At 36.7% G+C, this 12,649-nt stretch overlaps 1 protein-coding gene across 1 annotated transcript in view; it reads left to right on the plus strand.

The window, feature by feature from the left end:
• The window catches only part of LOC111813322 (centrosomal protein of 128 kDa-like), a 77,968-nt gene that overhangs the window by 54,082 nt on the left and 11,237 nt on the right, over nucleotides 1-12,649 (plus strand). Inside the window, exon 4 of the mRNA XM_023703893.1 lies at nucleotides 1,752-1,865. Within this exon, the coding sequence (XP_023559661.1) occupies nucleotides 1,752-1,865 (114 nt within the window). The remainder of the gene's footprint in view (nucleotides 1-1,751; nucleotides 1,866-12,649) is intronic.

A 12,649-nucleotide genomic window follows, 5' to 3' on the forward strand; every position in this document is an offset into this window, starting at 1 on the left:
CTTGTTTTAAGTAGGTGCTTTAGACCACTGAGCCATCTCACCAGCCCCCATTATTTTAATCCTAAGTAGTCATCAAGTACTTAATTATCTACAAGTCTGTTTACACAAATGTTGAAAACATAAATTATCTACAGTTCATGCAGATAGAAGAAAGAAACTGAGATGGAAATGCCTTTGCAGTGAAATTGTAAGGATTTTTTTATTCAAAATTCAGAACTGTACTTTCTAGCATTTAAAAATGAAAGCTTCAACTTGAAAAGGGAAAGAGGTGAATTAGCAAATGTATACATACTATGCAGCAAACAGTAGCTAAATACATTACAGGCTTTGTAATCTTCAGAGATACCCTATGTGGATTGTGTTCTCTGTTTTGCAAAAGAGTAAAATGAAGCTTAAGGTATATAAATTAGATGGAAATGGATCAAATTCTTTCTAATTTCCCTGCCACCTTTTATTTTTTTTAAATTTATTTATTTATTTGTGTGTGTGTGTGTGTGTGTGTGGCCAGCTCAGCCCACCAGGGGGCGGGGCTGTCTGGCATGTGGTGCTGGGGGATTGAACTGCGGTCCCTGTGCTTTGCTAAGCTTGTTCTAAGTAGGTGCTTTAGACCACTGAGCCATCTCACCAACCCCTCCCTACCACCTTTTAAAACCCATTCGCTTAAAGCACTTTCATGAAAACAAATAGACATAGCATTAGGTGAAAATCTAAAAAACCTTTAGATTAATAGAGATAGATTTATTTTTCAAAACTCTAAAACCTTATAAAAATTAGCAGGCTGTGAACAAGTGGGCAGAGCCCTAAGTTCTTGTCACTCTTCTCATTCTTCTTTCATTGCCACCTGCGAGTGCTCATCTCCCATACGTAACACATTTGGTAAGATGGCAAAGGCATAACACTGGGTTGCAACGCCCAACCTATCACAGATTGCCTAGCTCTCGACAGATCGTTCATAACTTCCATCAGTTTCATTTTTTTCATGTAAAAGTAAGAACTTTGGAGTTCTTACTCTCATCCTGGTTGACCATTCAGTGGGTTTAAACTATTTGAAGAACTATATGCCACAGGTGGTTTTTCTTACCAAAATCAGTTGCCCTCTTATTTTTCTTCCTAATTTCTCCGTAGATCATGAAAGTAATACCTAAATAAGTGGCTATCCTGATTCTGTGCTGTTTCTTCTTCCTCCAAAAATTGAAAGGGAAAAACAAGTGGCCTTGAAAATTTTTAGTTTCTTACTTTATTTCCTGAATTTTTTTGTGCTTGTGAAGGCAAATGAGATATCCTTCCATTTAAAAATGAGTGAGTATGACATTAAGTTTAAAAACAGAATGTTATGACTAAGTGGCATAGAAGAGCTTTAGTTTTAAAAGTAGTAAGGAGAATCTTTGATGCCAAGTGCTGTTTCAAAACACAATATTCAATATCCAAAATTATGTCGTTAATGACCATGTTCAGATGACTAATTGTCAGTCAAACCTTTTTCCTTTCAGCTAATGAATGCCCACCATTTCAGAATGGCCCTGGGAATAGCTGTAAAGAAAACATAGCTAGCCAGGAGGGGCCCCATTTTATGTTCCCGGATACAGTGATCAATTTCTTTTTTTCTTTGTGGCTTGTTTTCTACTATATATATATATTTCTAAATGACCACAATCATTTGTTATCTGCATGTCTGTATTTTCTACACCAACTGCAAGCGCTGATTTTTCTTTCATCTACCAGGTTAGACTCTTTTTATTTGTTTTTCCCAGGATTCCCGCTATTCATCTGAAAGAATTGATGGGAGATGCTGTAAATACAGAGTTCACAGAGATTCTCTGAAGCAGTGCCAAGATGACACCAGGTACAGAATCCAAAGCTTGAAGGTAATATTCTTTCTACATTTTTAGTTTTGCAGCATTATCCATATTTAAGCCTAGACCCTCTAAGCCCTTGCAGTGTTTATGTAAGGACCTTGTGAAAGAAACATTTTCCTTAAAGATTATGCTTATCAGTTTTGGTGTGGGAACTAAGCTGTAAGTCTGTGCCACTGTTACACTCTGTGTTGTCTTTGGGAATCAATGCTGCTCCAGATGTCTTGAGCCAGAAAACTTCTGGTCACTTCAGTGGTGAAAATCTTGAAGTGAGTTTCCTCTATGTTTACATCCAGCTACTGTTGGCACTGAAGTCCCCTAAAGGTCAAATAACACACAGTATTTGGTAAACCATAGTCTTAGCATTTTCAATCATTTTCTCCTGGTTGTGTGAAAACCATGCTGTACATTAGTTTATGATGTGTATACAGGGAACCAATATAATGGGAAAATTTGACCATATTGACGAAGCGTATCTCATTCCCTTGGCCTGCCCAGTATTCATCTGCGGGTGATGATAAACCCATTTAGCTTTTAACAGTTCTAGCCTAAAACAGTTTCTCAACCTCAGTAGCTTCACATTTCATGCCAGTAATTTGTTTTAGAGGCTTTGTTATCCATTATGGCATGTTTAGCAGCATCCCTAGTTTACCCACTATATTTTAGTAGTGACATTCCAAGTGATGACATCCAAAAATGTCTCCTGATTTTGGTGGATATCTCCTGAAGGACAACACTGGCTCTTGTCCAAAACATTGACCTACAGAGACTCCATCTGTATTCAGATGTTCACTCAAAGACAGTTCTCCCCCAAAAACAAAATATTCTTTCTTTATAAACTTTAATATTTATTAGTATTCATTACACTGTATGTATCCAAAAATTATAGCCAAATAAATTATTTCCATGACTCATCCCTCCCAGGAATATAATAGAATACTCAGTGGATATAAAGACATAAGGCTTCCTTAGCATGCTTGTAATCAACATAACATATCCTCCATCCCAAACAGAAATTAAATTATGTGACATTATTGACAGCTTTCTCAAGAAAATGCCTTTTTATGACTTTGTTTCTTTCTACTTTTGTTTTTACACATAAGCATTATTGACTGTAGATATAATATTATTATTGACTGTAGAAGGAAGCTTGTTGTCTCATGTGGCAGTGCTTAAGTTCTCTATGTTGTCCTCCAGCATTCCTATCAGGTCCCTTATGCATAAGCAAAGATTTATAATTCAGCAGAAAAATGAAGTTTAGGCAACAAGAGCTAATTATTGAGCATGTATTAGAACAAGCTGCATGAAATCGCCCTTTTGTGGGTGTTAAGTGCCTGATGTATGCTGTCACATTTCATCCTCACAGCAGGCCTGCCATGTTGGAATCAGTATGTTTCTTCATTTACTAGTGAAGAAAGTAAGGTTATGGACTTTGTAAACTTTGTACTTAACTGGTGTAGTATCACAGTTTACATTAAGCCCTCCTAGCCCTAAACTTTCAAGAAATCACAAATGTAAGATTATATTTCAATGTGTAGTAGTTAGTTTTCTCCAGAAGTACGGAAACACAACACATACCTCTTAGTTTAACAGAGGTCTAGATGCAAGTGAAACATTGACATGTTATTTCCCAGTGCAGCTATATTAGTATTAGGTGAGTCGGTGCTGTCTAGTGGGCCCAAATGGCTGTAAATCACTGCCGTTTCCACAACAGAAAGTGGCAAGGCTATGAATGTTTAACATTTTCAGCAAGTAAACTCATTGAAGTTCTTTTCAAAAATCACATTTGCAGCTGAACACAAAATCAGAGCTGGCTTGTAAGAGAGGCCAACACTTGGCAAAGTGAGAAGCAAGTCTCAAAGCTTAGCAAATAGATAGTACAAGGGTAGGAAGGGACATAAAACATGCTTTATAAGGGCATTGTTCCACAGTGATATTACCAAAGCATTTTACACCTTTTTCATATTCATTGATGACTGCTTAACTTGCTACAGTAACTAACCCAACCCAAAACTCATGGGACTATCGTATATTTTGTAGTCATTGGAGTGGATATGTGGAACCACGTTTTCTATTAGTTGTAGATACCAATTTTTTTGGCGATTTTTTAATGAAATTAAATTATTAAAAGAGACTCAGAGGCAAAGTGGCTTCTAAAGAAGCTTATGGTTAGATGGGTTATAAAAGGTTAATCATTTCTTGACCCTGTGGATAATTATTAACTGTCTCAGTTTAATCATTGAGATGCTAAGACATACTACAAAAAGAGAAATTAGAGCTGCACAGAGAGAAGCTACATATTTAGTATAGCATCAGTTCCTTAAGACATCGTTTCATCAGTTTATAAAGTGCTCCTACATTTTCTACCACAGAGTTCTAAAAATGATATATTACCAGGACTTCAATTCAGTGGTTCTGCTTAAAGCTGTATGTGTGGCCAGGAAATCAGTTACTGTAGAATTCATTTTCAATAACTAAGCATATTTCAGTATCCTAATCCAAAACTCTACACTAGCTGTTGAGTAGGGAGGTGGAGGACAGGTATATAAGGATGCAGAGAGCATGGCCTTCAAGGAGGGATAGTTGTCATATCATCTTTATTCTAAAGGATAATTCTTGTACAGTTGTTGTACAACAGAGGTCAGCAAACTGCCCATAGCCTGAGCCTTACCTGCCAACTGCATTTTTGTAAATGAAACTTTATTAGACTATAGTCATACTCCTTCACATGCTGTCTGTGGCTTCCTTTGGATACAACTTCACTATAGGATTGAGTAGTACACAGGAAATTGTATGGCTCATAGAGTCGAAAGTTTTACTATCAGGCCCTTTTTTAGAAATATGTGTTAGCCTTTGGTCTAGGAAGAGAGAGAATAATGAGAATAATATTCGTTGTTTTACATGCTATATGAAGTACTTTCTTTTCTTTACTTAACAGTTAAATACTGATAAAGAAATTCTAGTAGAAAAAGCACCATGGGGACTGGGGAGATGGATCAGTGGAATAAGCACTTCCATGGCAAGCGCAAGGGCCTAAGTTCAATCCCTGGTTCTGCCAAAAAAAAAAAAAAAAAAAAAGCACCATGCTAGGGATTCAAGAGAAAAGTATAATAAGGGAAATCTTTTTAGACCTTGGGAGTTTACAGCTTTTATACAAACACTGGTAGTGCAGAGAACCGTGTAGGTGGAATAAAAGTGGCTCCTCTAAACTTCATTGGTATTAGAGGAGAGGAAGATGCTTAGGGCGTTCTTTGGATGGAGACTTGTGACGACAAGGGAAAGGGAAAAGTTTTCACCACATCTTAGTTTGGCAAAGGACTTTTATTAGCATTTCCCTTGTAAAACTGACGGTATTGCTGTCGACAGACAAGTAACTGTTGAAGTAGCAGAGCCCTGTTGGCAACCAGCTTGTGCTGTTGTTGCTGCTGTAGGAAAGCGGTGATGCATCTGGGCACACGTCAGCAGTGGGGAGGAAGCTTAACAGGAGGGGAACAAGTCGAGTTCTCATTCAGTCCAAGTGTAGAGCTGACCTGCTGTTTATTCCCAGGCAATCACCAGGACAACAGTGATCAGATTTCTATAAACCTGTTGAGATTCTGAGTAGTGAGAACATGCGCAATTATAAGAACATAATGTAATATACAGATGCAGTAATATATTACACTAAGCTGACCAGGCTAATTGAACAAAGCCTGATCTAAGGGTTTATAGTTAGAATTCAGTTCCAAGCTGCATCTAACACATTTTCACTGACTCTCTGCAGACTAAAGAAACATTTCATGGCCTCTTTTCCATCCGGCCTAATTGAGTTTCTGAAGGACATACAGCCTTCCTTGCTGTCCCAGCTGTTTCAAATAGAACAGAATGTCCAAAAGTCAGCCAGTTACACAGCATTGCTAATCTGAATTCACAGAGGAGTACAATTTTGTCCAAATAACATCCCTATTTTGTTACCTTTACACATACTAAATATATGGTTTTAATTAACATTGGGAGTTTTTGGTAAAAATCACAGAAGACCTCTTTCTTTTCCCATTCTTACTCCCCCGTGAGGAAAATTCCAATTTTTAACTTCCAGCACAAAAGTTGATATGGAACAGCTTTTTAAAGACACAGATGCTGCACACCGTAAGATGAGGTAGGCTAGCAAGTGATGACAGTGGCCTTCAGCAGCCAAAGCCCTGTGTCATATATGTTTGATGTAAACATGAATGTGATATCAATACATATTTTGCTTCTGGAAGACATTTCTCCCTCACTGCATCTCTGTGATTTGCTTCTGCCTTGCTCGCAGCAACTAATAGCCATCAGCACTTTCTTTCTAGAGTCAGCTATTTCTGACTGAAGTCTTCTATAACTGTAATTTCTAAGGCACACTGTGTAAAACTCCTGGTACAACTCAAGACTGTAGGTGATGCATAAATGTGTTTATTTTAATGACTGTTAAAGTATGTCACTAGTATATTATTTGTGTGATTTTACAGATACTTCTTAGGAAATACAGCAACCATGGGGAAATTTGGAGATGCTTTAACGCTACAATCCCCCAATTATCTCATTTATAGCTACTCTTCCCCATGGTTTGATAGGCAATTTTATGTAAACTGCTGGGCAAATACATTTCTGTGCTTCCCTTTATATAAACTAATTCCTTAGACTTCTCTTATATAAAGAGTGCAAGGTAAAATTTTCAAAGAAGAAAATAGTACTGTATGTATATGAGTGAATGCACCCTGAAATCCTATCTTTTGGGATGCTATACCATTTGAGAGACCATAGTGTCAGTCTTGTGTTGGACTCCAGAAATACATGTTAAATACAATACATATTAAATTGATATCAAAAACATTTTAAAAATATTTTTCTAGTGTCAGCCTTTCTAGAATTCTAACAAAAATTTAATAACATAATACTTCTAAAACTTTGTAGACAATCAAATCACGGTGAAATATAAATATATTCTTATTGTTTTAAAGTGGTCAAAACTATCATGCTGCCAAAATGTTTCACTGGTTGATTTTATTTTATATTTTAAAAGTTAGACAAGGCTGAAAGTTTTTGTGCATGGCTGTGGTCCTAATATTTAGGAGGCTGAGGCAGGAAAACAAAGAATAGGTAGACAAAAGCTCACCAATTACATTGAGAGATTTCTTTTTTCATTTTTATGAAATGTGAAAATAATAATACATCAAAAGTGATTAGGGGGGCTGTGCATTAGCTCAGCTGTTTAAGTGCCTGCTTAAGAAAAGCAGTCAGGCGCAGGATACTGTGGTTAGATCCCCAGGTCCTCAGGCCTTACCAGACCTGCCCTTAAGGCCTCATGAGCCAGCCCCACGCCCCCCCCCAAAAAAAAAATCCATTGCAACTTTAAGGGGCCGGGAAGATGGCTCAGTAGGGCCTGAGTTCAATCCCCAGTTCCACCAAAATAAGTAAATAAATAAAATAAATACAAGAAAGCTATTAAATACTCCCTTGGGCCGGGAAGATAGCTCAGTAGAATAAGGTGCTTGCCTAGCAAGCTCAGGGTCCTGAGTTCAATCCCTGGTAAAGAAAAAAAAGAAAGAAAAGTGATTATTCAGGAATTTCTGTAAGTACTTAATTGAAAATATTAACTGCTAAGCACACTAGAGCCCCAGTGTATCAAACCCAGTTCCTTACACAAGTCACTGAGTAATTTTCTCAAAAAGGACATTCAAACAGGAAGGACTGTGAGAAACCCACCTGTAGAGGCCATTTTAAAGCATAAAAATCAAAGTTCTTATTACTGCAAATATAAGAAATACTGCTTTAATTTATTAGTTTTTAACAGACATGTTAAAATGTGTTCACCCAAAAAATCATCGTTAAAATATTTATTTTAAAAGAATAAGTTATGATTATAATGAGACCAGCATCATTAAAACATCTTGGGTTTCTCTGAGACAGTGTCGCTAAGTAGCCCAGGCTGGTCTTGAACTTGCTGTGATCCTCCCCCCTCAGCATCCTTCCCAAGTGCCTGGATTGTGGAAATAAGGCACCACACCTGATTTCACTACTGATTTTCTAGGATTACAAAATTTTATACAATAAAGTAGGGATAAATTTGTTGTACTATGAGATACACACAAATAGCTTCAAATGGCTGATGTAGCAAAGTATTTTCAAGAATCCATTATTTTTTTCCTATTCCTTTTATTCTTTCTTGCCAGCTCAGCCCGCCCTGAGGGCAGGGCTGGTGCAGCATGTTGTGCCAGCCATTACACCATGGTACCCTGTGCCTGCCTAAGCTTGCCTAAGCAGGCACTTTAAACTGCTGAGCTATCTCACTGGCCCCCGGAATCTATTATTTTGATGGACAAATATTTTGGGTTTATAGTATTGCTGAATCAGTTTGGATTTCCTATGGTAACAATAGATACACCAATTTTTCATGTTTTGTCCAGATTGATTAGAATGATAAAAATACTGAATCAAAGTGATGCATTGTTAATTGTGAGAGGATTTGGAGGTGATCTGGTCTGGCACTTTACCTTTTTTATATGGGTAAAAAAACCCTAAGAGTTTAGCAGTTTCCAGTGCCTCAACTTCCACCATATAATTTCTTTAGTCGGGAAATGATCGTTCGTATTTGATCTTTGCTGAGTTCCTTAAAGCAGGTGGGGCTGCGATGGGTAAAGGGAAGGATGAATAGATGCAAGTAATCGGAGCCTCATCTCACAGAGGTGGAAACCTGAAGTAGCAGGCATATAGACTGAGATAGGAAAGGCAAGCTTTAAATAAGCCATCTTGTGAGACTGAACTTTCAAATAGGAATGAAATGTGCTGAGGAAAATGTTACCCTTTCTTAACCACTATGGGACATTGAGAATTTAGAGTGAAACAGAAAAGGAGATGGTACATTGATGAGAGACAGATCCAGGAAAACATTTCTACTGCAGATTCAGAAATGCATATGTGCTTTTTTCCTTTTGCTCTAGGGAAAAGGTTGGATGAATTAAAATTCAAAAATTAAATGTATCATTTATCTTATAAACTGAACATGCAGTATTCCTAAGAGAAAAATGCTTTGTGGGATCATTAAATATTAATCACTAGATATCAGTTTAGCAAAGAAATTTAGTCAAGTTGGAACAGCTTTTAAGAAGCCAATTACAGTGTAGATTATGAAAGAGAGGTGGAAGAAACCCAGGGAAAATATTAGGAAATACAGGTCCCTTCATCCAATAAAATTTTTACAAAGAATTCTGGCTACCTTGCTTGTTGATACTTCAGACTGTATAAAAATAGATGCTTGTGCTAAAGATATTTGAATTGGTTAGGGAAATAAGGCCAAAGCTGAGCTTATCAAAATTGCAATGAACCAAAAAAACTCCAGTGAATCTTTTCAGCACATAAACATTTTCTTTAATACATATTTGATCAACAATACGTAGGAATTAAACATTTTATGATCAACTTACAAAATTTACATATATAGAAATTCTATAGATCAAATATCAGTACAGAATTGGAGATATGAAAGTACTTTTTAAATGAACCAGTATACTGATTCTTCAAAGGGATTAGGAGATGTTTTTCTTTTACTGTTAATTTTGCGGTTTTTTTTTCAAAATGATGGGAAAATTCTAAGTTCTTATATCAAGATATAAAATGTTTGAAGTCAGATATTATTGTTACATTTCTTCATTTTTCATATATGAAAAAACTGAGTGGTTGAATGATGAATAAATCAACCATTACAAGGGAAGGAATGAGATTCTTACACGTACACCCACTCACCTGTTATTACAGCATTAAAATGTATGAAACAAAACAAGTATGACTGTAAAGACAATAGGCAAATTCATTATTATATTTGGAAATTTCAGAATTCCTTTTTGAGTAAGGTAGAACATCAGTGGAAACAGAGCAAAACTTAAACCTTTCACTCTCTAGACCTATCTAACATACATAAAGAAGCCCAACGACAGGTAATTATGCATTATTTATTGAGTACACATTGACTATTCTCCAAGATAGACTATACTCTGCTAAAACACATTTCAGTGTATTTAAGATTAATGAAATTATGTAAGATACATTGTTGATCCACAGTGGAATGAAAGTAGAAATCAATAATGAAGATATCTGGGAAATTCCTGAATATTTACAAATTAAACAACATAGCCTTTTGTAATCCAAGGATGAGTCAAGGAAGATATCCAAACTGTATGAAAATAAAGATCCCTATCAAATTTTGTGAGCTCCACTAAAAAGTGCTTGTAGAAAAATTGCACTATTAAATGGGTGTTCTGCAAAAGAAGGAAGGCCAATAATCCAACCTTCCCTCGCAAGAAATAGAAAACAAAGGGCATATTAAGTCCAAAGTGTATGAGAGTAAGGCAAAGGTAAAGAACAGAAATCAATGAAATAAAAAACACATAAATAGCAAAAACTGAGTCCCTTAGGAGAAAAAAAATCCATGAAATTTAAGCACTTGTAGCCAGACTAACAAGAAAAAAACCCCCACATAACACAAATTACCTATCTCAGGGTTGAAAGAAGGACATTGCTAGAACTGCTAATGACATTAAAGGATAATTAGAGGGTATTATGAACAACTGTACTTATAAGCTTCATGTTTTAGATGAATATAAACAACCTTACAATATGTCATCCACTAATTAGACTTCTAAGAACACACAATAAATAAGTAAATACATAAGTTGTACCAAGATGTGTGTAAGTTGCTTACTTTATGTTGAAAAGCTGAAATCAACCTTGAATTTATAAAAATGGGTTAATATAGTAAGCTGATGTAGAATAACCGTGACGATGCTGATTGCAAAGCAGGTTCTCCCGTAGGCAGGACTGAGGGTGTAGCGCATGCGTGGTGGGGCCAGGTCCCGGGTTCTTTTGCCCATTGCACAGAGGAAGAGGGAAGGAGAGGGAAAGAGGCTGTCAACAAATGATGATCTCAATGTAAAAAGAAAAGTATAAATAAGAAATGGAAATGTACCTGAAGTTAGTTTGATGAGATACACTTAATTTGTTAGACCATTTAACTAATTGATGTGTTCCTGTATTTTCCAGCTTTGCTAGTACTACAGTGTGCCAGTACCGTATTTTAATGATCATATACCAGAAAGCTGGTTATATCACTAAAAATATCAATTGCTCTTTTTTCTATATTAAAAACGCATGATATGACCTGTGTTTTGATTGCAGTTGATTTTATTTTAAAATCTAAAGTCATTTTTTGTGAAGAGCAAATAGTATTTCAGTATCTTTTCGTCCTTCATCTGGCAGGCACATTTTGAGCGTATCTTTATACTTCCTGTTTTAGCTTGGTGGACAAATCTACATCTCTACTCTTGCTGTTCACTATTGCTCTCAGTTTAAGGGTCATGGAGCAAAACATGTTTCTTTTCTCCTTTAATCATCACATTTTTATTTTTCATGCTACAAAGCTAAATCATGATTCAGTGAAGTATCTAGCACTGGTTGAGATTTGTCTTTTCTCTCATTTTTCAGACAAAATATCAAGGTTAAAGGAGGAAAGATTTAACTTACCTCACAATTTGTAAAGGTTTCAGTCCTTAATCTGCTGGGTAGAAGCAAAGTGGCAAATGGCAGCGGGACAGCAGTTTATAGTGGCAGAAGCCAACAAAAACAAGGGAGAGAGGAGAGAGGACATGTCTACTTTGTCCCTTACATTCTTTGTAAACTACCTGCTCTGCACTGGGGTAGCACTCACTCCCTTAATCCCAACACCCATAATCCCAGCATTGGACCATGAATCAATCAGGAGCTCTAGATTCCGCCACCGCCAAAAAGCCTGCTCCCATGTCTGCATGAGGCTTTGGGGGTGCACCTAGACACAACCCTAACAAGACTAACCTCCTTTCCATTTATGCATTGTCATGTTCTACCCAAGCATTTAATATTTCACATCTGAGTCACAGTTAATAGCTAAACTTTGTCCTGTCCATTCATTCTTAAACAGTTTCTGGGATAAATTCAAAACACAATGAGTATCCTTTCCTTCGTAGAAATCCTATAGTAAATAGCTCCCAGGTTATATTGAAATTACCATCATAGGGTATAACTAGAAAATTGGTTAAAAACTTTGGTGTCGTCATCTGAAGTAGACTTAAACTCTCTTTTGGTGTATGAGGGTTAAGATCTCAAGCTATGTAAGGATTATATGTATATGCTTTTGCTCAGAGTAAGTTGGCCTTTTTATTTCTAACCACTGTTTACAGTTATGTATAATGCATTAAAAAATAGAGTTGGAACTTGGTACAGAGAATGACAGCAAACTCGTCAGATTGTCATATTACATACTGTCTTACTGTATGTGGGGCTACATTCTGAGAAATCTTTTGTCCCACCCAACTCATTGTTATTCATGTACAATCTTTGACAACATTCTTGATCCCTCCTTCTCTTCAAACCTCATAGTTGTTCTTGTCAACTTTAATCCTACCTAAATACTCTCACTGAACAGTGTAAATCAGAGCTTATCATTTTCAAAGCCATTGCTTGCCTTCTGATTGTCTTTAAAAAAAATAAAGTCTGAAATCCTCAACATGACCTTGGCTCACCTCACCTAATCACAGCTTCCAGGCTCAGGATACCTAAGCCCTGTGGCTCTCCTCTAGTTTTTTTTTTTTTTTTTAAACCAGGGATCGAACTCAGGACCTTTTACTTGCCAGGCAGGTGCTTATGTCATTGAGCTATCTCCCCAGGCTTCTCCTCCAGTTTTTGAATGCAGCACATATTCCTGTCTCAGTTTTCATAATGCTGCGACATCGTCCCCTGCTTCCCCACCTCAT

This window comes from Octodon degus, unplaced genomic scaffold, assembly GCF_000260255.1.
Source record: "Octodon degus isolate 3935 unplaced genomic scaffold, OctDeg1.0 scaffold00007, whole genome shotgun sequence".
NCBI classification, from domain to species: domain Eukaryota; kingdom Metazoa; phylum Chordata; class Mammalia; order Rodentia; family Octodontidae; genus Octodon; species Octodon degus.